The sequence below is a fragment of the Nicotiana sylvestris genome, chromosome 12 (genome assembly GCF_000393655.2).
Source record: "Nicotiana sylvestris chromosome 12, ASM39365v2, whole genome shotgun sequence".
Classification (NCBI taxonomy): domain Eukaryota; kingdom Viridiplantae; phylum Streptophyta; class Magnoliopsida; order Solanales; family Solanaceae; genus Nicotiana; species Nicotiana sylvestris.
Window position 1 is genome coordinate 162,756,641 of NC_091068.1, and position 22,179 is coordinate 162,778,819.

Genomic DNA, 22,179 nt, shown 5'->3' on the forward strand with positions numbered 1-22,179 from the left:
AGAAGTCAAATAAAGTTCTTACTCCAATAGTCTCCAGTGATTAACACTCTTTGTTGAAATATTAGTAGTATAAAAATACAAAGTGCCTTTGAGCGGCTCAAAACTCTCAAACAACAATACAATATTTCCCTCGTTTGCTTACAAGAACCTAAAGTCAAGTTGATTAGAATGAATCAATACATGAGGCAGCTTGGGATGTATAATTGTTATTCTAATATCAAAAACAAAATCTGAATCTTTTGGTCTAATGAATTTGATGTTGACATTGTCAAGGACACTGATCAGCTAGTTACCTGTAAGATTAGCTACAATGTTACTAATACTCAGTTTCGTCTCACTTCTATGTATGCTAAATGTAGATCTATTTTGAGAAAACAAATGTGGGCTGATTTGGTTAATTTTGCTGGTTCCCTCAATGGACTTTGGGCAGTTATAGATGATTTTAATGTCATCTCTGATCCTGAGGAAACAATATGAGGGAGTCCGTACAAAATTGACAAAAGTTTTGACTTTATGAAATGCTTGTTAGATTGCGATTTACACGATGCAGGTTTTCTTGGTAATATTGTTACATGGTGCAACAACAGGATTTCCTGATACTATATGGAAGAGGTTGGATAGGATGGTGTACAACTCTGAGTGGTTTAGCATATTCGATAGAACCACTGTTACTCATCTGGCCAATGCTTATTCTGATCATGTTCCTCTTTTGATTCAGTTTATCCATAAGGAAGAGGCTCATGCCAAATATTTTAAATTTCTCGATTTCTGGACAGATCATGTCGACTTTCTTGATATGGTTAAAATCACTTGGCAAGAAGAGTGTAATAGCAATACACTATGGATCCTATATCATAAGCTGAAGAAGACTCCATCTAGACTTAGCTTTTGGTCCAAAGAGGCTTATGGAGATATTCATGAAATACCTAAAAGATTGAAATTAGAATTGTCACACTTGAAATTCTTACCATAAATGACAACAGTGATACCAATAGAACAAATTTGAATAAAACCAGGGCTGAGTATATTAGATGCCTCAAGATTCAAGACTCTATTTTAAGGCAAAAAGCCAAAGTAAAATGGCTAAGTGATGGGGATTCCAACACTTCTTATTTTCACAATGTCATCAAAGATAAGAGAAGGAGGTTGGATATCAACAAGATCCAAAATCAACATTACCAATGGGTGGGAGGGACTAAAGATGTATCAGAAGCTGCATTGAAATATTTCTAAGGACTCTTTTGTCAGAAAGATGAGCAGAATGATTTCTCTGATTTGGATTTCATAGAACCTTCTATCTCTAAGGATGTTAACTCTAAATTGACTGCATTACCTACTGAGGAGGAATTGAAAGCTTGTGTCCTTTCTATGGATCCAGACTGCTCTCCTGGACCTGATGGTTTTACTGCAAAATATTTTCAAAACTGTTGGTCTATTATTGCTTCAGATATCATTCAAGCCTTCATTTCTATTTTATATAGAGCTAATTTGCCTAAGTGGTTTACACATACTTGTATAGTCATGCTTTCCAAAGTCCTCTTCCCACCGGCATTTTAATGATATAAGACCCATTAGCCTATGTAATATTATTAGTAAATTTTTTTCTAAGTTACTTAAATCCAGGATGAGCATTATTTTACCATATTTGATCAGTTGGAACCAAAGTGATTTTGTAAAAGGCACAGCTATTACTGAAAATATTTTACTAGCACAGGACATTCAAGATATTGGAAAAACTAATGAGAAGGGAAATGTTGCATTGAAACTAGATATAGCTAAGTCATACGATAGAATGTCATGGCGATACCTATGTGTTCTAATGAGAAATTTAGGTTTTGGTGAAACTTGGATTGACATCGTTTTTAGACATATTTCTAGTAGCTGGTATTCTCTACTTGTTAATGGTACTATGCAAACTTTTTTCAAATCTGAAAGAGGTCTAAGACAAGGAGATCCCATCTCTCCTTCTCTGTTTGTTATTTGTGCTGAATTTCTTTCTAGAAAATTAAATCACATTACTTCTCTTAATGCTTTTAAAGCCTTTAATATGAATAAGAAAGGGCCTATTATTAATCATCTTCCCTTTGCTGATGATATCATTTTCTTTTTTAGTGGTTGCAGGTATCATTAGGACTGCTAATTGAGGCTCTTAATGATTATGATAGAGTTTCAAATCAACTAGTCAACAAGAAAAAATCTTGTATTATTCTAACTTCAAATGCTCAACCAGATGAAATTTCAAGGGTGGAAAGCATCACTGAGATGGAGCACAAAACTTTACCTATCAAATACCTGAGATGTCCACTATATGTTGGGAGGAAAAAGATAGTTATTTTCTCAGATATGATAACTAAGGTCATCAACAAAATTTCAGGATGGCACACTAAAATTTTGTCCTCTGGTGGCAGAGTAGTGTCGATTAGACATGTCCTTCTGGTATTACCAATACATCTTATGGTAGTTATACACCCATCCAAAGATGTACTTAATCAAATAGAAAGAATGCTTAACAAATTCTTTTGGGGAGGGTCTGCAGAAAAGAGAAGATATTATTGGGATCTTATGAAGAGGGGGGAACAAATTTTAGAAAACTTCAAGACATTTGTAATGCCTTCGCAGCAAAATAATGGTGGAATTTTAGGACTGGCCAGTCCCTATGGAAGAATTTTCTTATGGCCAAATATTGTCAAAGAGACCATCATGTTATGGAGAGATGGTAGTCAGGTCATTCACTAGCTTGGAATGCCATATGCAAGATAAAAAATGTGATGGATAAACAAATATTGTGGAAGGTCGGAAGAAGAGAAGTGTCCTTTTGATTTTACAATTGGTCTGAGCTTGGTCCTCTTTATGACTACCTTCCTCCGGGTCATAAACCTAATAATTTGAAGCTCTTGGATATGTTATTAAACAATCAAATTAACTGGGAAGGTTATGATCAACTTCTTCCTCAACATATTGTGCTTAAAATCAATAGTCTCTAGATCCAACTGAAATCAGCTACTCTTGATAAAGCAATATGGAGTGCGAATAACAGTGGGATGTTTTTTGTTGCCTCAGCCTAGCATTTGTTAAGAAAAAGCAACAAAAGGCTTGGTTAAATGCTATGAATTGGCAGAAAGGTATTCCCTTCAAGATGAATTTCATTGTATGGAGGGCTTTGAGGGACAAGATACCAACTGCTGCGAAAGTTTCTAAGTTGGGTTACTTTATATCCTCTAGATGTTGTTGTTGTAGTTCCCCGGGAGCAGAAAATGTTGATCATTTATTCAGCACTGGCTCATTCAAGCATTCATTATTAAATATTTGCCTACCATTGCTTTTTGGAAAATTTAGAGAGCTAGGTGCAATGCTAAATATGATAATGTTAGAGCTAATGTAAGAAGATCTATTTCTTTGATTGCTTTCTCTGTTGCTCTAGTGAACAATCAATTCTAGCAGGTTCAGTTGTGTCCATATTGGGATGATATCAGTCAACTAATGAGGAGTGCAATTCACTTTGAAAAATCTATAGTGGTTAAATAGATTAGGCCTACCATTCCCTTTCTCAAATTGAACTCCAATGGTAGTTGCAAAGAAGGAAATTGTGGTGGTGGAGGTGTGATTAGGGACAAAAAAAGGTGCCTAATTTTTGCCTACTCCTTGTCTCTAGGCACATGTACTAGAAATTGGGCAGAAGCTTCTACTCTCGTTATGGCATAAAATTTGCATGTTAAATGGAATGCAGAACATCAATATTGAGAGTGATTCCAAATTACTTGTTGATTGTGTGAATGGATAGTGTACAGTTTTCTGGAGGATATCTAAAGAAGTTGAGGAGATTAAAGAATTCAAGATTCAGTCAAGCTAGAGTTTTAAGCATTGTTACAGAGAGAGTAAACAAGTTGTTGATAAACTTGCCAATTATAGCCATACTCTCGCTCATTCTAAAAAATTTCATGAATTTGTTGAACTCTCTCCTCAAGTTAGAGGCCTCATATACATGGTGTTGATATCCAATTTTGGCCCTCATATTTTTTAAACAATAGATATGCTTTCAAATAGCATATTTGCATCATTATTTAATTTATAAATTATATGCACGCATTCCCATAATTTTTTATAATTTTCAGAGCTTTTAAATTGTTTTTCCTGCATTTAAATTATTTAAATATTTATTAATTGCTCCTTCAAATTATTTCGTGATGACTTAATCACCTAAAATTATTATTTTCACCTATAATATATATTTCAAATATTTTTACTTTATTTTATATAATTATATTTATATTTTTAGCCATTCACCCAATTTTTGCAGTAATAGCCTGCAACCGCACATAAATGCTCTTTATTTATGTTATTTGTGCCAAAATAGCATTTTATATTTTTATGATACTAAATTATTATATTTAATTATTTTAGTACATAATAATATTTTTACTTATTCATCAAGTATTTTAATAAATTATTTTTGTGTATTTAAATAATAGCCTAGTTTTAAAACCAATTTTGAACCAAACAAACCCCAAGTTTCTGGCCCAACACCTCAAAGCCCAATCCAAACGACCCCCATAATTACCCGGTAGCGACCCGTTTTGATGACCCGCCCCACTCACCATTTTAAATCCTGGCCGTTTATCTTTCAAGACCAACGACCCTCGTTTTCCCCCCTTTTTAATTAAACCCTCACCCCCAAAACCCTACTTTATTCCTTAGAGACCCGCCACCCTCATTTGCTCTCATCTCCCTTCTGCCTCTTCAGAAACCCTAAGGCCGCCGCCCACTAAAATCTCTCCTAATCCCACATAATTTGGGATTCCATGGTTATTCTTTGCCATATACGGCCTCTCTTTGGCACCAATTACTTCTCTATACTGCTTGCCTAAACATGACAAGCAGATCTTGTAAGAATCGAACCAAAGTTGGTTCAAATTCTTGATTTTTTTGTTTATTCCATCTATGTTCATCATTTGCTCTTCGTAAGTACGATTATTTTCTTAATCTCTTGTTGATTCTTACTTACCCTAAATTAGGGTTTTCAAATCTCTTTAGACCGGACCAAAATTGGTTCGATTCTCTAATTTCGAGTATTATTTGTGGCTATATTCATCCTATGCTACTGATTTTGTGTATATTCCGTTGATATTTATTTTTCCCAAAAAACTAGGGTTTACTTATTTTCCCAAATCTGATTCTTTATTGATTCTGTGTATTACCGCTTCCTTATTTGTGTTTGATTTTACAATTTTCCTTGTTTACTCGTTCAACTCACTTTATATAATGGACTTATAATTGTAATCATGTCAACTCACTTTATATAATATCCATGTGATGTTACATAACAAAATTATTTTTCAACCCAACTTAATGCCCGATATTTAATTGTTGTATATTTTGAAAATATAATTCTAACTTTCCAATTGGTTCCCCGATTTTCTGATGTCTCCAACAGTTTTAGGCATGGTAACTTTGTTGTTTCCACGTGTTGCTCCTTTCCAATATACACCATATTTTTAAAATTTTATTCCCTATTTAATAAAATTCCGAGTTAGCCCTAAAATAAAAAAATAAAAAAAGAAATGGTCTTAATTATGGGTTTACAAGGAGATAAGCAGGTTAGGGTGCAAATTTTAAAAAATATTACTAGGGCAGACTTTGACCAATTTAACCTTTTCTTTTTTTGCTTCACGGTAATTTATTTAATTCGAACCGAGAACAAATCTTTCCATCTGAAAACTTATCAATTACGAACAAAATAGTTTAAGGTTTAGCAGAAAGAACAACATTATAAAACATACTAGTATTAGTACCCGCGTGATGCGCCAATAATTAAAAAGAATGATGTACACCATAAAATTTAATATGTTAGTGTTAATACCATCTTTATAACCAAACATTAAAAACATATTAAGACTCCGGTAAAACTTTCATTCCATCTCCTAATAAATGTTCCATAAGAAATAATGATACTATACAATTTGCTTGATATGAATGTTCCACGAAAAATAATAATGCTATACAATTTGTTTGATATAAAGCATGTGCCTAAGGGAACATTATTGTAGCAAATGCTCATGGACATAATTTTCCAGAAGTTGTCCTTTGTATTGAGGTTTACCACTATAAAAAGGCATGGGTAAAAATTCAAGAATTTTTTATCCTTGGGCGACAATTTTTGACGGAAATGAGAGACAACATATATTGTATTACTGATGAGATAATGAAGAAGACATGCCAGAATAATCTTTAGAAGGAAACTTAGTTGGCATCTAAAATTATTGCACACTTTCAGATATTTTGATTAAGTGTAGAATAAAATATATTCAAATACATCAATAGCTTGGATTCTAGGAAGCCAATAGATCTCATCACGCCAACATCAGAATCTAGATGAGCTTCATGCACTTGGACTGCAGATAACATAGTCACAGGCCACTGTTCCATGTCACTACAGGTGACATCTTTTTAGACTTTCTCAATGCATCTAGCTTATATTATGCTCTCTGCAATAAATTATCCAACTTTGCATTAAAGTAAAAAGTTGCATACTACCTCAATATAGAATTCCTCAGTTTCTGGTTCTTTGACCACTGTTGTTGTCCACCCAGCAACAGATGAGGATTGCTAGTATAATCCATTAGTATTCTCCATTTCTCACTAATCTGCAAGCTCTAACACGACAATATCACTCAAATATGATAAAAATTTGTGGCATATTAATCACAACAACATGACAATAAAATACACAAATGCAGTAACCAATAATGACAGAGAGTAAATCATATATAAAGAAAACAGAGAAATACTTAATTGGCTTCAAGATTTTAGGAGTGAGGCGCTGGAAAAAAAGCTAAAATGTCATCTCTGATGAACTGCGACATAACATAGTTATACCAAATTAAAAATATTAACTAAAGAAAATGATACATAAGACCAAAGGATCATAAGACAATAACAATACTCAATAATTAAATGATAAATCATTTAATAATAACTCTTCCAATAGTTGCATGAATTCGATCTCCCTAAAACAAAAAAATTGAAAAGAAAGTTAAGTAAGTAAGGCGCATAACTTGAAGAAAATACATCACAACTCGAAAAAATAACAACAGCTAAAAGAATATGCACCTTTCATCTTGAATAAATAATTCAATTGAATTAGGATTTTCTGGTTTCTCGCGGTCTGGAACGTGCCATCATCTACCAACACGAACCTTCAAATTCCAACTCATTTTGGATGTTGATATTTCGCTGATATAGTTATAGTTTGGAGCTATACTTTGCAGTAGTTTGTGCGTAAGCTAAACCCTAAACAATGTAGAGAAGTCAAACCTAAATAAAAGTTGCTTAAATAGAGATTTCTAAGGAAAGACTATCGAAGTAAATCATTTTTTAGGCCATCTGAAATCCTAATTTTTAAAAACAGTATGTGTAAATCAATGTTTAAGAGCGAATGTGCTCAAGAAATGATACAGATCTTCATTTTTTAGCTCTGGGCTTTTTGAATTTTCAATCTTCATTTATTTTTTTGTTAACCACCAAACTTTAATTTTTCTTGTCTTTTTCCTTTGTCCTCTTGTTAAAATATCATTTCCTTTAATAAAATATAGATGTAAGACAAAATATTTATTTAATTAATTCATTCTTAAAAAAGAATACCTACCATAACTGAATTATACACAAGATTTAATTAAAGATACCTATAATAATGTATATTGTTCACAAATAAGGTCAAATACTAAGTTTGTACTAAATAAAAATTATTATTTCAACTTAAAATTAATGTGTAAGATACAAAACGAAATTAACAAAATTTAATTAATTCTTTCTTAAAAAAAGGATATCTACCGAATTATACACAAAATTTAATTAAAGATACCTATAGTAATGTATATTGTTCACAAATAAGGTCAAATACAAAGCTAGTACTAAATAAAGAATTATTATTTTAACTTAAAATAAATGTGTAAGATACAAAACAAAATTAACGAAAGTTTAATTAATTCTTTCTCAAAAAAAGATACATACCATAACTAAAATATACACAAAATTTAATTAAAGATACCTATAGTAATGTATATGATACATATAGTAATGTATATTGTTCACAAATAAGGTCAAATACAAAGCTTGTACTAAATAAAGAATTATTATTTTAACTTAAAATTAATGTGTAATATACAATGATTCTTTCTCAAAAAGGATACATACCATAATTGAATTATACACAAAATCTATATTATACACAAATTTAACTAAAGATATCTATTGCATCCTTTTTTTTGTACGTCTTTGGTCATTAAAAAGAGAATATTTTATTTTTAGTTTAAATCTTAAAATAATTGGCTTTGATTAATTAAATAATGAAATTCAACTTACAGAAAATCTTGGACTACTATTTCCATTAAATATGTTTCCATTTAGGCAGAATACATAAAATGACACCGGAACTTGTACCCCAAATCCCTGTTACACACCTGTTGACCACAGGAATATTTTCAAACACTCAACCTTTCAATATTGTATCTATTACACACCACTTTGATATTTGACCACTTCTTTTAAATAGGTGCATGTCACGCAACAATATCATCATGACATGTGTTATTAAGTTAAAAAATAAAAAAAAGGTCTCCAGCAAATTTTTATTTTTTAAAAAAAGGAACCCAGGCAAAAAAAGAAAAAGAAAAGGGAACTCATCTTCTTCACAAGACCAACATACCAAAAATTTTAAAATCAAGCTTAGACTTCTTCAAGTCTAAGATCCAACACTTAATTCAAAACATTGTTCTTTGGCATTCTTCAACAAGTTTCAATCCAACTCTCAATTCGTCTCCAAATGAGTTCCAACTTGAAATGGAGCTTCTAAACAAGAACTAATTCAGTATCCAAATATCAATTTTAGTAAAAAAAATAATTTCAAATAAACAATTTTAGTATTGTTCTCTTGATTTAGCAAGTGTTTTAGCTATTGCAATCATCGAATTCACTAGTAGTACATTGGTGGTTGAATCGTAGCAATATTTGCATAACCACCATCGTAAATTGCTTGACCTTGAGAATGCATAAGAGCTTGGGAATGCATGAGTGCTTGTGAACCGCCCATTCTAGCCAAAGCAAGCTGCCATTCATAAGCGGCAAGATCAGTCGCTGAAAAACCAGGGACATGTGCCATGGCTGGAAGAGGAAGAGGGGTAAAAGTTGTTCCTGGTGGAGTAGGCTTGCTTCCCCACGAGCACTCAATAGGTTTACCAAAAAGGAATTGGGCACTTCCCAACTGAATTGCTCGAGCAGCTTCAGTATGGGTGCTGTATCTTATGAAACCAAAACCTTCACTTGTTTGTGCTGAGCGTGCATGCTTTACTTGCTCCTTCTTAAGCTGGTCTGGTGGATTTCTTTCAGTTTTGGCCTTTTTCTTGCAAGCTTTCAGCTCTTCACACTTTTCCCTATGTTTCCTTCCTAGAAGATGGCACTTCAAGTCATGCTCTGATTTGGTTGTTATTTGACATACTGCACAAGTCCACTCTTTCTGAACGTTCTTTAAGGAATTAGTCTCCCGGTGTTTAATCTCTTTGGGATTATCTGTTGGAACCGTTGTTTCCTTGATCGGCACACTTGTTGTTTTCTTCCCAGCCTGAACGAGTTTTTCCTTCACACTTTTAACCTGCAGTTCCACACGGAATACTTTAATCACTGGCTACGGATTACTTTAGCTTTAATTTATCATAAAAAAATAAATGCTAGGCTAGAATAAAGGTGGTGCTAATGTTTTAAAAGAACGCTTCAATTTTCTCACCTTCTTAGTGGCTTCAAATGTTTATAGGAGAAACTGAGGTTTGACTAAGCACAAAGTTTAAGAAAGAAAGTACAACTTTTAAAGTTTGTGATATTAAATATGTCATAAGTAACATTTATAAAACTTTTGAAATTGTGGTCTTAAACAATGCCATAACATTTGTTAATTTGATGGTAAAATGGGAAATTTAAATCGAAATTATTTCCAAATTTAGAAGGTATCACTCTTTTTGGAATTGTGGAATCAACCACTGGTGCTTGTATGCCTACACACACCCTCTTTGGGTGCGGCCCTTCTCGGACCCTGCATAAACACGGGATGCTTTGTGCACTGGGTTGCCCCATTCTTTTTGGAACGGACTAACAAAGAAATAGTATAATTCTTTTTCGATCAGATGGAGTATCTTCATCTATTGTTTGCTCAACAACTGCATCCTGAGCAATACTTAATATTCCAAGAAAGACCAAGGAAGTTCTAGGGTTAAAAAATTGACAACCTGTTTGGGGTCAGCTGCTTCATTAGTACTGTGCTCTGATTGTGGTGCAGCTGCATGTTTTACTTGCTCCTGCTTAAGCTCATTTGACTCTTTTGTTGAAACAGGTAGGTCTCCTTCGCTCTTGGCCGTTTGCTTGCAAGTTTTCAACTCTTCACACTTTACCTTATGTTTCCTTCCATTAAGATGGGACTTCAAACAATGCTCTGAGCTGGTTGTCACTTGGCATACTGCACAAGTCCACTCTGTCTGAACTTGCTTTATAGAAGTAATCTCTGGAAGTTTAATCTCTTCAACATCTGCTGGAACTATCGTTTCCTCGACCTGCATTCCTACCGTTTTCTTCTCAATCTGAATTTGATTTTCCTTCACACTTTCAACCTGCAGTTCCACAGGCGTCTTAATCACTGGCATACAGATTAATACTTATGCTTGATTATAGAAAATAAATACTAGGCTAGAATAAAGAGGGTACTGATGTTAATATTTTTTTTAGAGTATTACGTCTCTCCCTTGGTAAATTGCAAGGATTCCTTGATCTGCTGGAAGCGTTGTTTCCTTGATCGGCACACCTGTTGTTTTCTTCCCAACCTGAACTAGATTTTCCTTCACACTTTTAACCTGCAGTTCCACAGGGAGTATTTGAATCACTGGCTACGGATTACTTTAGCTTTATCATAGAAAAATAAACGCTAGGCTAGAATAAAGGTGGTGCTAATGTTTAAAAAGAACATAGACCTTCAGTTCTCTCAACTTTTTAGTGGCTTCAAATGTTTATAGGAGAAACTAAGGTTTGAGAATATACTAGGATAAATGAAATCGTGCGAACTTCAAAATTTACAAAGTGCCAGTTTAACTTTCAGGTTGCTTGATGATTGTTTTAGCATATACGAAGCTTCTTCTTAGTTTAAATGATAATGCACTTGATCTTAGTATGCATTATCAATTGCCATCTTGCACATTTAGCTTAATTGATCAGCCTAATCTTTTACCTTCGTAATAGTTAAGTTCATCTTGCAATTTTCCTAACTTGGCCACTAATAGTATCACTTGCAGCTAATTTGCTTTTCTCATGGGAACATCAAGCTCTCCTCTTTTCATCAATCATCACTTAATAGGTTGCTTAATACTCCATCCATTACAACTTATGTGGCATAGTTTGACTAGGCACGAAGTTTAAGAAAGGAATACTTTTGAAACTTGTGGTATTAAATATGTCATAAAATTTATAAGACTTTTGAAACTTGCGGTCTTAAACAATGCCATAACATTTGTGTAGCAAATGCTAATTAAGGTTAAAATGGGAAATTGAAATCAAATTATTTCCAACTTTAGAAGGTGTCATTCTTTTTGGAACGTACTAACAACGAACTAGTGTCATTCTTTTTCGAACAGATGGAGTATCTTCATCTATTGTTTGCTCAACAATTGCATCCTGAGCAAGAAAGACCAAGGAAGTTCTAGGGTTATAAAATTAATAACCTGTTTGGGGTCAGCTGCTTCATTAGTGCTGCGGTCCGATTGTAGTGCAGCTGCATGTTTTACTTGCGCCTGATTAAGCTGATTTGACTTTGTTTTAACAGGTGAGCTTCCTTCACTTTTGGCCATTTGCCTGCAAGTTTTCAGCTCTTCACACTTTGCCTTATGTTTCCCTCCGTTAAGATGGGATTTCAAGTTATGCTCTGAGCTGGTTGTCACTTGACATACTGCACAAGTCCACTCTGTCTGAACTTGCTTTACAGAAGTAATCTCTGGAAGTTTAATCTCTTCAGTATCTGCTGGAACTACCATTTCCTCGACCTGCATTCCTATCATTTTCTTCTCAATATGAATTTGATTTTCCTTCACACCTTCAACCTGCAGTTCCACAGGCGTCTGGCATACATATTACTTTTGCTTGATTATAGAATAACAAATGCTAGGCTAGAATAAAGGTGGTACAGATGTTTTTAAAAAAAATTAAGAGCATTATGTCTCTCCCTTGGTAAATTGTAAGAATTCTAGGTAACTTGCCAGAGCTCGATTCCGCCCAAAATATCCTACCCCAACTTGTTTGTGACTGAGGCAAAGCAGTAGTTGTTATTGTAAATCTCTCCCTTTTCTAAAGTCTTCAAATATTTACAGGAGAAACAGTGGCTCGGAACCATACTAAGACATAAGAATCTAATGCAAGCTTCAAAAGGATTAATTTAACAAAGTGCACCGGTTATTTATGATATTTAAAGGAATGAAAGTATGTGAACACACAAAAAGATTTTCACTAGAAAAGAATAGGAAAGTAACTAGTTTTGTTTCTGTTGTTAACAAAAGAAAAATTCAGACTCTTTGCTGCTTTATTTAAGAAAATTGATAGCTGCATAATGTTGTTACAATAATCTATCGCTCATGTACTTATAATAGTTTAAAGGAATGGAAGGTACACTACATCTATGCAGACGAAGCATTCACGTATTAGTCTGGAACTAAACAAATCTCAAAAATTAGTGCATGTATGTGTATACTGTATACACACACACACTGCTAAGGCAACTTCCCAAATCATTATGGAGTCGAAACACCAATCAAGCAGCAGCACAAGAAGTTAAAAACCGTTTCATACAGTACAGGGAGCTGCATGATTATTCGAAGTATAATCCTTAGACTGAAAATACGAGGTCATGATAAGTCCACAGTTTATGCCTGTTGAAAAATAATCAATAGACCGTCGGCAAGCTCGAGTTGCTACAAAATCCAGTCCAATATGTAGTCATACATTTGCTTCTGTAATGGTGGGAATCTAACTTTTGGCAACTGAAATGGATTAGTAGTCTGAATTTATGCTAAAGTACATCAAAACAACTGTGCGGCCAATTTGGTAATGAATTGGCTACTTCTTGCTAAAGTAACATCTGACATACCTTGCTTGCAATAAGTTTCACCAGCGGATCAGATCCATTTTCCTCAAGATACCTCTCTGCCACATCCCAAAATGTTTCATTCTGGAGAGACGGATCCTCCATTGGCTTGTTAAACCAGTCAGTGAAAGTTTGAAGCTTGACAAACGAGCACAAATAATATGCAAAGTGTTGGCAAACATAACAAGAACCATAAAACTGAGCAATAACATCGTGCAGTTTCAATGGCAAACACGGATGAACAAGATGTTGATAAAAATAACATGCGCCGTTAAACTCAGGTATTACCAACCAACATATGGTAATTAATTTTATATAAGGCCACAAAGGAACCCTGTCAAAGTAAATGAAAAGATATTAATATATGTATCACTATCAGGAGTAGTTTCATAAGTTGAGGCCACTAATTGAGGATATCATAAGTTAACCATAAACGACTTTGAGTTTCCCCTTATTTCTTTTCAAGACTAAAAAAATTTGTCAAATGATCTTGCTAGAAGTTGATCTAAATCAAGTGTCAATAATTCAAAGAGTTCCAATTTCCATATAATTTAAAAAGGATAATGAAAGGAATACACGTAAAATAAAATTTACAAATTTAAGCTTTGCCCCTTTTAATATAGCCAGCTAAGAGTACAGCAGATTACCATTCAATAAGTTTCTCAAATACATGCTCGAACAGAGAAATAAAGGAAAAGATGGTCCAATATGTGACTAGCTTCCTCATGTGATACTTGGAGCCAGTCTCAATCGCTCGGATTGAAGCACATCTGCAGTTCCACAAAAGAATTGCTAAATGTTACCAGTAACAAGCAAAAATACTACACAAGTAACCAAAGCTGGAAATGAAAGCATTCAATACTTGAAACTTTGTTCTGCCTTAGGGTGCATGTTGATATATACATGTATGTATATAAATTATTGAATCCCGGCCTCGACATAGGATAAAATCTTAGATGTGACATTTTTACATTTTTTGAATCCCATTGTTCAAACTCTTGGTTTGCCACCGCCTTTGTCATGGAGAAAAATGTTTCAAACAAAAAATATTTTCTATGAAAAATGTTGTAGGAGGAGAATGCTTACAGTAAAAGGGATTCACTGGAAAATAAATTGGTTTATTTGTTAAAAAAAAGGCTTAAATCCAGAGACGGAGCTAGGATTTGAACCTTATGGGTTTGAGATTATAATCTTTTTTAAGTTAATGGGTTTTAAATTAATAATTTGTACATGTTCATTGGATTTCTTAATACAAATATATGGTTGGAACAAAAGCTACACGGTTTGGCCGAACCCGCAACTAACACTTTAGCTCTGCCCCTACTTAAATCAGAATATGGAATTGTAAGATCACATACTATATATGTCTATGGACTTGTAAAATAAACTTGTAAAGGATAAAGGAAGTGATTAGTATGGAGTAATGGGGAGTTCCCCGAACTTACATAGGATAGCCCAGAGCAACTACCGGCCTGCAAATTTGGTACAGCAAAAAACAAAACAAAATATAAATACACAATCACATACATGCAAAAAACACAATCACGTACATACAAAATACGTACTTGAATACGTAGAATCATGCAAGTTTATGTATAATGTTAAAAAGAAATCAGCACTAATCTGCTAGCTATAAAGCTAAAATCGTGTTCATTTTCTTCTTTACTACTACTACTACTACTCAAGATTAATTTTCATGCCCAAGCTCCATTTTTGACCAAACAAAAACAAGAATGGAGAAAGAAAATGAATTTACCAAGCGAAGAAATCGATCAACTGAAGCGTAAAAATGAGAAAACCCATTTGGGAAAATCTTGTTAATTTTTCTTTCTCTTTCCTTTTGTAGCAATTTCTTCAGCTTGAGTTCTATCAAGTTCTTGTTTGAGTTGATCGTGGGAAAAAGGAACAGACTGTACTTGAGAAGACTTTCAAAGAGGAAAAGATGAGAGTTAGTTTCCAAATATAGGTCTTTCTTTTCCTGTAATAACAGAAATACCATAGTGATGTAAATGCTGGAAAAAGGCGGACGAGTGGTAATTTTGGAAAACTAATGCTAAAACTGATCCGTCGGTCTTTCTATCTGCCCATTAACTACACTTACCAAAACATTAAAGACATTTTGCTTCCTTAGCCCTGAAGTTTTAATTTTTATTTTTATTCAAAAATTCAATATTGACCTACCCTCGAGTCACGCCCGGAGGGAAGTGTGAAAATACTATATAGTGACGAACCTAAAATTTTGTGCAAGCGGGTTTAATCTTAGAAGTACATAAATTTAGTCGTAAAATAGTAATTGTCAAGTAGACTCAAATAAAATATTTATACATATTTTATACATATACACGTTATTATTTTTTTATAAAACGGGTTCAGTTGAACCCGCTTGCCACCAAGTGCGTCCGCCACTAACACTATAAATCCTCCTAAATTAGGAGGGATTAAAAAAAAATACCCATTTTGTTTATTGCAAAAGCTCCCCCGAGCTTTGGTCTGATTACAGTTGACGAACATATTTGAAATTCAGCGAAGAGTTCTCTTTTTATTTTTCAACTTACTTATCAAATTTTGTTTGCCCCAAGATTCTAATAATTTTGTGACATCTGATTTACATATCATTGTATAGGTCGAAATCTGAACAGAATAATTTTACTTAAGGGAGGACAACCAAGACGACCAAGAACTAACCAAGTCGAGGTCACGTATGAGAAGCGGTATATTAACGAGTGATTCGGCCATGGTCGAGGTCGAACACTCCATCTGGCCTGAACGACCAGTTCAACCTTTAGATATTTTTGGAGGAATATTCCACAGGATATTTCAAGAACTTAAGTACCCTGGTTAAAGACTGTTGGGTAAAGAAAGTGTTTCCGTATAAATAAATAGAGTAACTAAAGGGGGGCTGAGACAAAATTCACACACAAATATAGATACATCTTTACAGATGAATGAAAATCTTCATCTCTGCCTCCTCGTCAAGGAAAAAGGATAAAGGAAGCTTAGGTCCTCGATATCCATCATTACTTGCATTATATCAAGTATGTGGGGATCAACCTTGTTCAAGAACGGTAACCCTTTTTATCTATGTATTCTTCATTGTCATTTAACATTATGAAAACCATCATCTTTTTATTACATTATGGGATTCAATCATTGTTATAGTTAAATCTTATGTTCAGATATGCTTGTTTATTATCATCTTCTATCTCATATCTAGAATAAATTATCTTCGGCTAGGATTTACCTCAAATCTTTTTATTTAATTAGCTCAATCAAAGAGTCTAACACTTTTTGGTCGAACAATTTGGCGCTGTCTGTAGGGAGGTCCTAGTTAAAAAGTTTAGTTTCTTCTAGATCTAAAAAAACAAAGGCTCTTTTTTCCTTGTTTGTACAAGCTAACAATGACAGGAAAAGAAGAGGAAAGACTGAAAGCAGTGATGGGTGTCACTACCAATCTCCTAGGCACCATCAACGAAGTGGACAGGGAAGACGAAGAGAATATGACGTCGAGCGCCTCACCCAGGCAAAGTGATTCACCCCTTCCTCATGGGAGTGTAACCGCTTCACATGAGAAGGGAGCCTCCACGTCCACAGCGGATAAAGCGCCGCCCGCAGTGAAAAAATTATTGGAGGCATGGATGACAAGCACCCTAAGCAGTATACTCTACAAACCCGCGCAAGGGGCGAGTAGGAACATCTCACGAGTTGACACCCCAATAACCATCAGTGAGCAACACGATCCTCCCTCAACATGTAACCCTCACACCGTTGTTGATGCAGGTAACGACACCTTCGTAGTTGTTCTAAGAAAATGAAAAAAATGAAGAATGAGAATAAAGCACTCCGCGACCAAATAAGGGAGCGCCAAGAAAGAGTCGATAAGATACCAGGCGCTCCAAAACTCCTACCAAAATGGGACGCTTGTCGGTTCGTGGAACAACCATACAGCAAGGAGGCAACCCCAAATGCCATACCCAAAAATTTCAAAATGTCACCATACCTAAAAATATACGATGGCACAACGGACCCTGAAGACCATATCATTCATTACGTCACAGCGGTAAAAGACAACGACCTCTCGAAAGAGCAGGTACCATCACTGCTGAAGAAGTTCGGCGAAACCCTAATAGGAGGGGCCTTAACGTGGTACTCGCAATTACCAGCACGTTCCATAATGGCATTCGAAGAAATTGCTGACAAGTTCGTCACCGCCCATGCTGGGGAGAAGAAAGAAGAGGCGAGAGTGAATGACATATTTGTCGTCAAACAATCGCCTGACGAAGGACTCAAGGACTTCCTCGCCCGGCTCAATAGAGTAAGAATGAGCTTGTCGAACGTATCAGAAGGGATGGTTGTAGCGGCCTTTCAAAACGGGTTAAACAGAAACGGGTCAAGAGCTACTAGAAAATTGTTAAGAAGACTCATGAAATACCTCCCCCCCCCCACCACCACCACCACCACTGGGGAAGAAATTCACAACGCTTACTGCACCGAGATGAGGGCAGATGAAGATGATCTCAACGGTTCGACCCAACAGCTAACAATAGTCCCAATGGATGAAAGATAGTCGGAATGACATCCGAAGAGATCACGCGGGCCCATGTCTCAACCGGTAAAAGCACCAACCGTACAATAGAACAACCATCCCACTATCTCCACGTCAATTCGAAGGGACTTCCCGGCCACAAACAGAAACTCACCGAAACGAAAGAGGTATGCCTCCATTATTATCTGCTCACAATTTTTATGTGTCTCCTTCAAAAATAGTTACGCCCTGGAGAAGCTCGGTTCCAAGGTGAAATGGTCACAAAAGATGAAGTCGAACCCAAATTCTAGAAAGTCGAATTCCATCTGCGAGTTCCATCAGGAACGTGTCCACAAAGTCGAGGATTGCATAGCCCTATGACAAGAAGTAGTGAACATGCTCCACTAAGGACATTTAAAGGAGTTAATGAGCGATCGAGGGAGAGCCAATTTCGCCTGTGGACGAGAACCACATCAAGTCCCACCAAAGCCACCCTCCCCACAGACAGCGCCAAATTGTTCGGCCAAAAAGTGTTAGACTTTTTGATTTAGCTAATTAAATAAGAAGATTTGAGGTAAATCCTAGCCAAAGATAATATGTTCATCTATGTTTGTTTATTATCATCTTCTATCTCATATCTAGAACACATTATCTTAGGTTAGGATTTACCTCAAATCTTCTTATTTAATTAGCTCAATCAAAAAGTCTAACACTTTTTGGTCGAACAATCACGTGTTGCGTCATTGCCGCTAATTTAAAACCTCGAGGTATATTTGTAAAGTCGTCATTATTTTGAGCCTTGCTAATATTTTGTGAGGAGCTTAAATTAAGATTAAAAATATTAGCATAAAAGGGGAGTTACTGTGGGCGGACAAGGTTGAAGGCTCTGTAAAGACCTCGATGAAGTAAGTTTGTGTTATGAACAATAAAAGAAGAAGAAGAGTATTACAGATAAAAGCAGAGAGAGACAGAGAGAATTCTTATTGATTTTGGAATGATTTACAATGGAATAGAACCTTCTATTTATAGGGAGAGGGTGACTTAGCCACCAAGTAATAAACCCTAGAATCTTTTTAAATATAGACATTCACCATAAATAAAATTCTATTTATAACATTCCCCCTTGAATATCTATTCAACAGATAATGTGCCTCGTTAAAACCTTAACTAAAATAAAACCTAATGGGAAAACATTCTAGAAAAAGAAAAAGAGTACACATATCTAATAACACGCCTTTTGGTTGGCTCATTAAAAACTTTGCAAGGAAAAACTATTGGGATAAAACCTTGTAAGGGAAAAAGAGTACAACGCGTATTAACTCCCCTGTTGAGAGCATTAATTCACATCCTTGAGTCTTCACATTCAAATATTGTGCACCATCTTCAAGAGATCGTTGGTATAGATTCGATAAACAAATCAGTCATATTAACTTGAATGAATATGTTGAACCTTGAAATCATCATTCTTAATAGATGTATTGTCTTCATATGATCTTGTTGGAATCGTCGGTTCAATATCTTCACATAGAGGTGAAAACTCTTGCTATCATATTATCATGCCTATAGTTATAGCAAGATACATTTGTGCACAAATTGCACTAAGGAAGTGGTACTTCAAGATCAAGAATTGTATATGCTTCAAGCAACTTAAATACTTCATGGATTGTCATATAAGTTAAGTCATATAAGCCATATAATAGACTTTAGATGCATATCAAGTTTTCATGTCATGCTAGACAAATAAGATATCGAAAACTGACTGCACATATCATTGTCTTTATACTTTCAAGTGTTTGAACGACATGTTCAAAACTACATGTCTTTCATATTAAACCAATTCTATTTGAATTGTGTATCGTTTATTTGGCCAATACTTTTGTGTTTGTCTCGACAGTCTTAAGATCCTCAGCTATACTTAGCGCTATCATAGATGTCGACGACGAACATTTTATATCTGTTCCAATCTCCTTATTTTTTATAAAGACATAACATAGAAATCTCTTCATTCATATATTCAAGTACCTGAATCTCTCATGAGAATTTATGAAGTGTTATGTCATGTGATCTTCTAGATCACTTGCCTCCTTATTATGATCATTTTGATCATTTGCTTATCTCCTTTATCAAGAAGTTATTTGAAACCGATTTGTCTATATGCTTTAAGCGTACCATAGACTTTGTTCTTCTAGGACTTAATATGAGCATTTGCAATGAGAATATAGTTACTTTCTTTGGGTCAACAAATGCGTCTAGCATAATTTGCAATATATTGCAAATGGATTATCTTTTTATGAACTTCAAGTTCATATTATCGTATTCGAGGATTTAGATATACAAATGATAATTCATTCCACGTAACTTTTTCTCAATTGTTTATCATGTCTCCCACTCGTGTTAGAAAAACTAACTTACTTCCTCAACTTTGAAAGCCCATCTTTGTGTGTCATGGTGTTAATCAAGATATACACCGTACATCAATAATAATAAGATGGAATTATTTGGTTCCTGACCTCGAATCACTTGTGAGGGGAGAAAATAATATACTTTCGTATATAACGTATATCAAACTGATATACAAAACTTTGTTCTCATAAGCAATTATTTAGCTATTAAATGGAGGAACTCAATAAATCAATTTGCTAAAACAACTGTGATGTAAACCAACTTATCAAGATGAATTATCCTGAATTAAAAATCTGAAAATTATGCTCTAAATCAAATTATTGAGCAAGTTACCTCGCAAACACCATGTTGCGGGTTAATAATAATCGCACATGTAACCATCTCATAGATGCATCTTATGTGGTATACATGGCAGATGAATGAGCCCATATTCACCTTTGATATTTCCAGAATTCATGGGATTCAATCCCAATTTTAGTTGGTCTATTAATTAATGAAAACAAGTAACATAAGAGAATTCGTAAAGAACTTTCTTGTTCTTTAGTATTTACCCATGTGAATTCTCTTTTATTTTTGCACATCATACTTAAATCAAGATTGCTCAATAGGCCATGCTTGATAAAATTGTTTGTATTAGTAAATTTTAGGTTTACATCATGATATGCGTAATTATCAATAAACTCCAAGTTTATTATGATACGGGTTTTATACCAATAACATTTAATTTATTGTGGTATTCTTTTATTTGTGTAGTACAAATTGGAGAATAAAGCGGGTAACTTTCCACATACATATTACCCCGCTACAAGTTGTAGTAATAGAAGATATCAAATCTTTCCTTTATTTATAGTCTCTGTGGCGACCCAGGTAGTCGTCTCATGAGTTACCACTCCATTTTTCCCATTTATACTTCTTTATGCTTTATTTATCCGTGTTATGTGGTATCGGGTTGGTCGGATCGAATCCAGAATGATTTTGGTAAGGTTTGAGACACTTAGTCTCTTTTGAGGAAGCTTAAGTTGGAAAAGTCAACCGAATGTTGACTTATGTATTAGAGGACTCGGATGTGAGTTCCGATGGTTCGTATAGCTTCGTGAGGTGATTTGGGACTTAGGAGCGTGATCGGAATGAGTTTTGGAGGTTCGGAGTAGATTTAGGCTTGAATTGGCAAAGTTGATATTTTGGCGATTTCCGGTTGGTAGGCGAGATTTTGATATAGGGGTCGGAATGGAATTCCGAGAGTTGTAGTATTTCCGTTGTGTCATTTGGGATGTGTGTGCAAAATTTCAGGTCATTCGGACGTGGTTTGGTTGGGTTGTTTATCAAAAGAGGAATTCGTAAGATTTTGAAAACTTAGGCTTGAATCCAATGTGTTTTGATTGATTTGATGTTGTTTGAGGTGTTTTGAAGATTGGTACAAAACTGAATAAGGTTTTAGGATATGTTGGTGCCTTTGGTTGAGGTCCCGGGGACGTCCGGTGAGTTTCGTGGGATTGAACGAATCATTTTTAAGTTAAGAAAAACTGCAGATTTTGGTTTCAGCTGTTGCAGGCATTTTGGTCATCGCGTTCACGAGTGGGACCTTGCGTTCGAGAAGGGTCAGGAAGTGAGGCATCAGGTTTGGCCTTCGCGTATGCGAAGGGGAGTCCCACGTTCGCGAAGAGCCGGAATGGTAAGCATCGCGTTCGCGAGAGGCCTGGTCACGTTTGCGTAGGTTGGTGAAGCTGAGACATCACGTTCGCGATGGTGAGGTCGTGTTCGCGAAGAAGAGTTTTGGTCAATAGAATTTTTGTACTTCGCGAACGCGAGGCGTTGACCGCGTTCGCGAAGAAGGAAATTAAGACCTGGGCAGAAGGTTTAAAAGGTCATCTTGTCCGCGAATGTGGGGTTTATTTCTTCCATTGTTGGTCGTTTTTGGAGCTTTTTGAAGGGGATTGAAGAGGGATTCAAGGGGAATCACTTGGAGGTAAGATTCTTGGACTTAAAACTCAATTCTAATGTGAATTCCACCTAAATAATCATGGAAATTAAGCCAAAAATTGAAGAACTAGGGCTTGGAAATTTAGACCTTTGATTGAGGATTTGAAGGACC

General features: G+C 35.1%; 1 protein-coding gene across 2 annotated transcripts; it reads right to left on the reverse strand.

Moving 5' to 3' along the window:
* Window positions 1-8,751: 8,751 nt before the first annotated feature.
* On the reverse strand, window positions 8,752-15,063 carry LOC104223950 (uncharacterized). 2 transcript variants are annotated; one of them, XM_009775491.2, is made up of 8 exons: window positions 14,919-15,063; window positions 14,608-14,634; window positions 13,810-13,932; window positions 13,166-13,496; window positions 11,751-12,125; window positions 10,773-10,889; window positions 10,272-10,649; window positions 8,752-9,643 (listed from the first exon to the last, which is right to left on the reverse strand). In XM_009775491.2, exons 1-8 carry the CDS (start codon window positions 14,963-14,965, stop codon window positions 8,969-8,971), a joined length of 2,073 nt encoding a protein of 690 aa, XP_009773793.1. In that variant the 5' UTR covers window positions 14,966-15,063; the 3' UTR covers window positions 8,752-8,968. The 2 variants fall into 2 exon arrangements, with proteins under 2 accessions (XP_009773793.1, XP_009773792.1); XM_009775490.2 differs by having other exon boundaries at window positions 11,751-12,143.
* Between the last annotated feature and the right edge of the window lie 7,116 nt (window positions 15,064-22,179).

Bases quoted from the DNA above. Each gene is read 5' to 3' on its own strand.
- LOC104223950 (XM_009775490.2), bottom strand. From the start codon at position 14,965: ATGGGTTTTCTCATTTTTACGCTTCAGTTGATCGATTTCTTCGCTTG. The intron at 13,933-14,607 runs GTAAGTTCGGGG...GTGGAACTGCAG, and splicing joins GTTGCTCTGGGCTATCCTAT to ATGTGCTTCAATCCGAGCGA. The intron at 10,650-10,772 runs GTAATACTCTAA...GTGGAACTGCAG, and splicing joins CAATTTACCAAGGGAGAGAC to GTTGAAAGTGTGAAGGAAAA.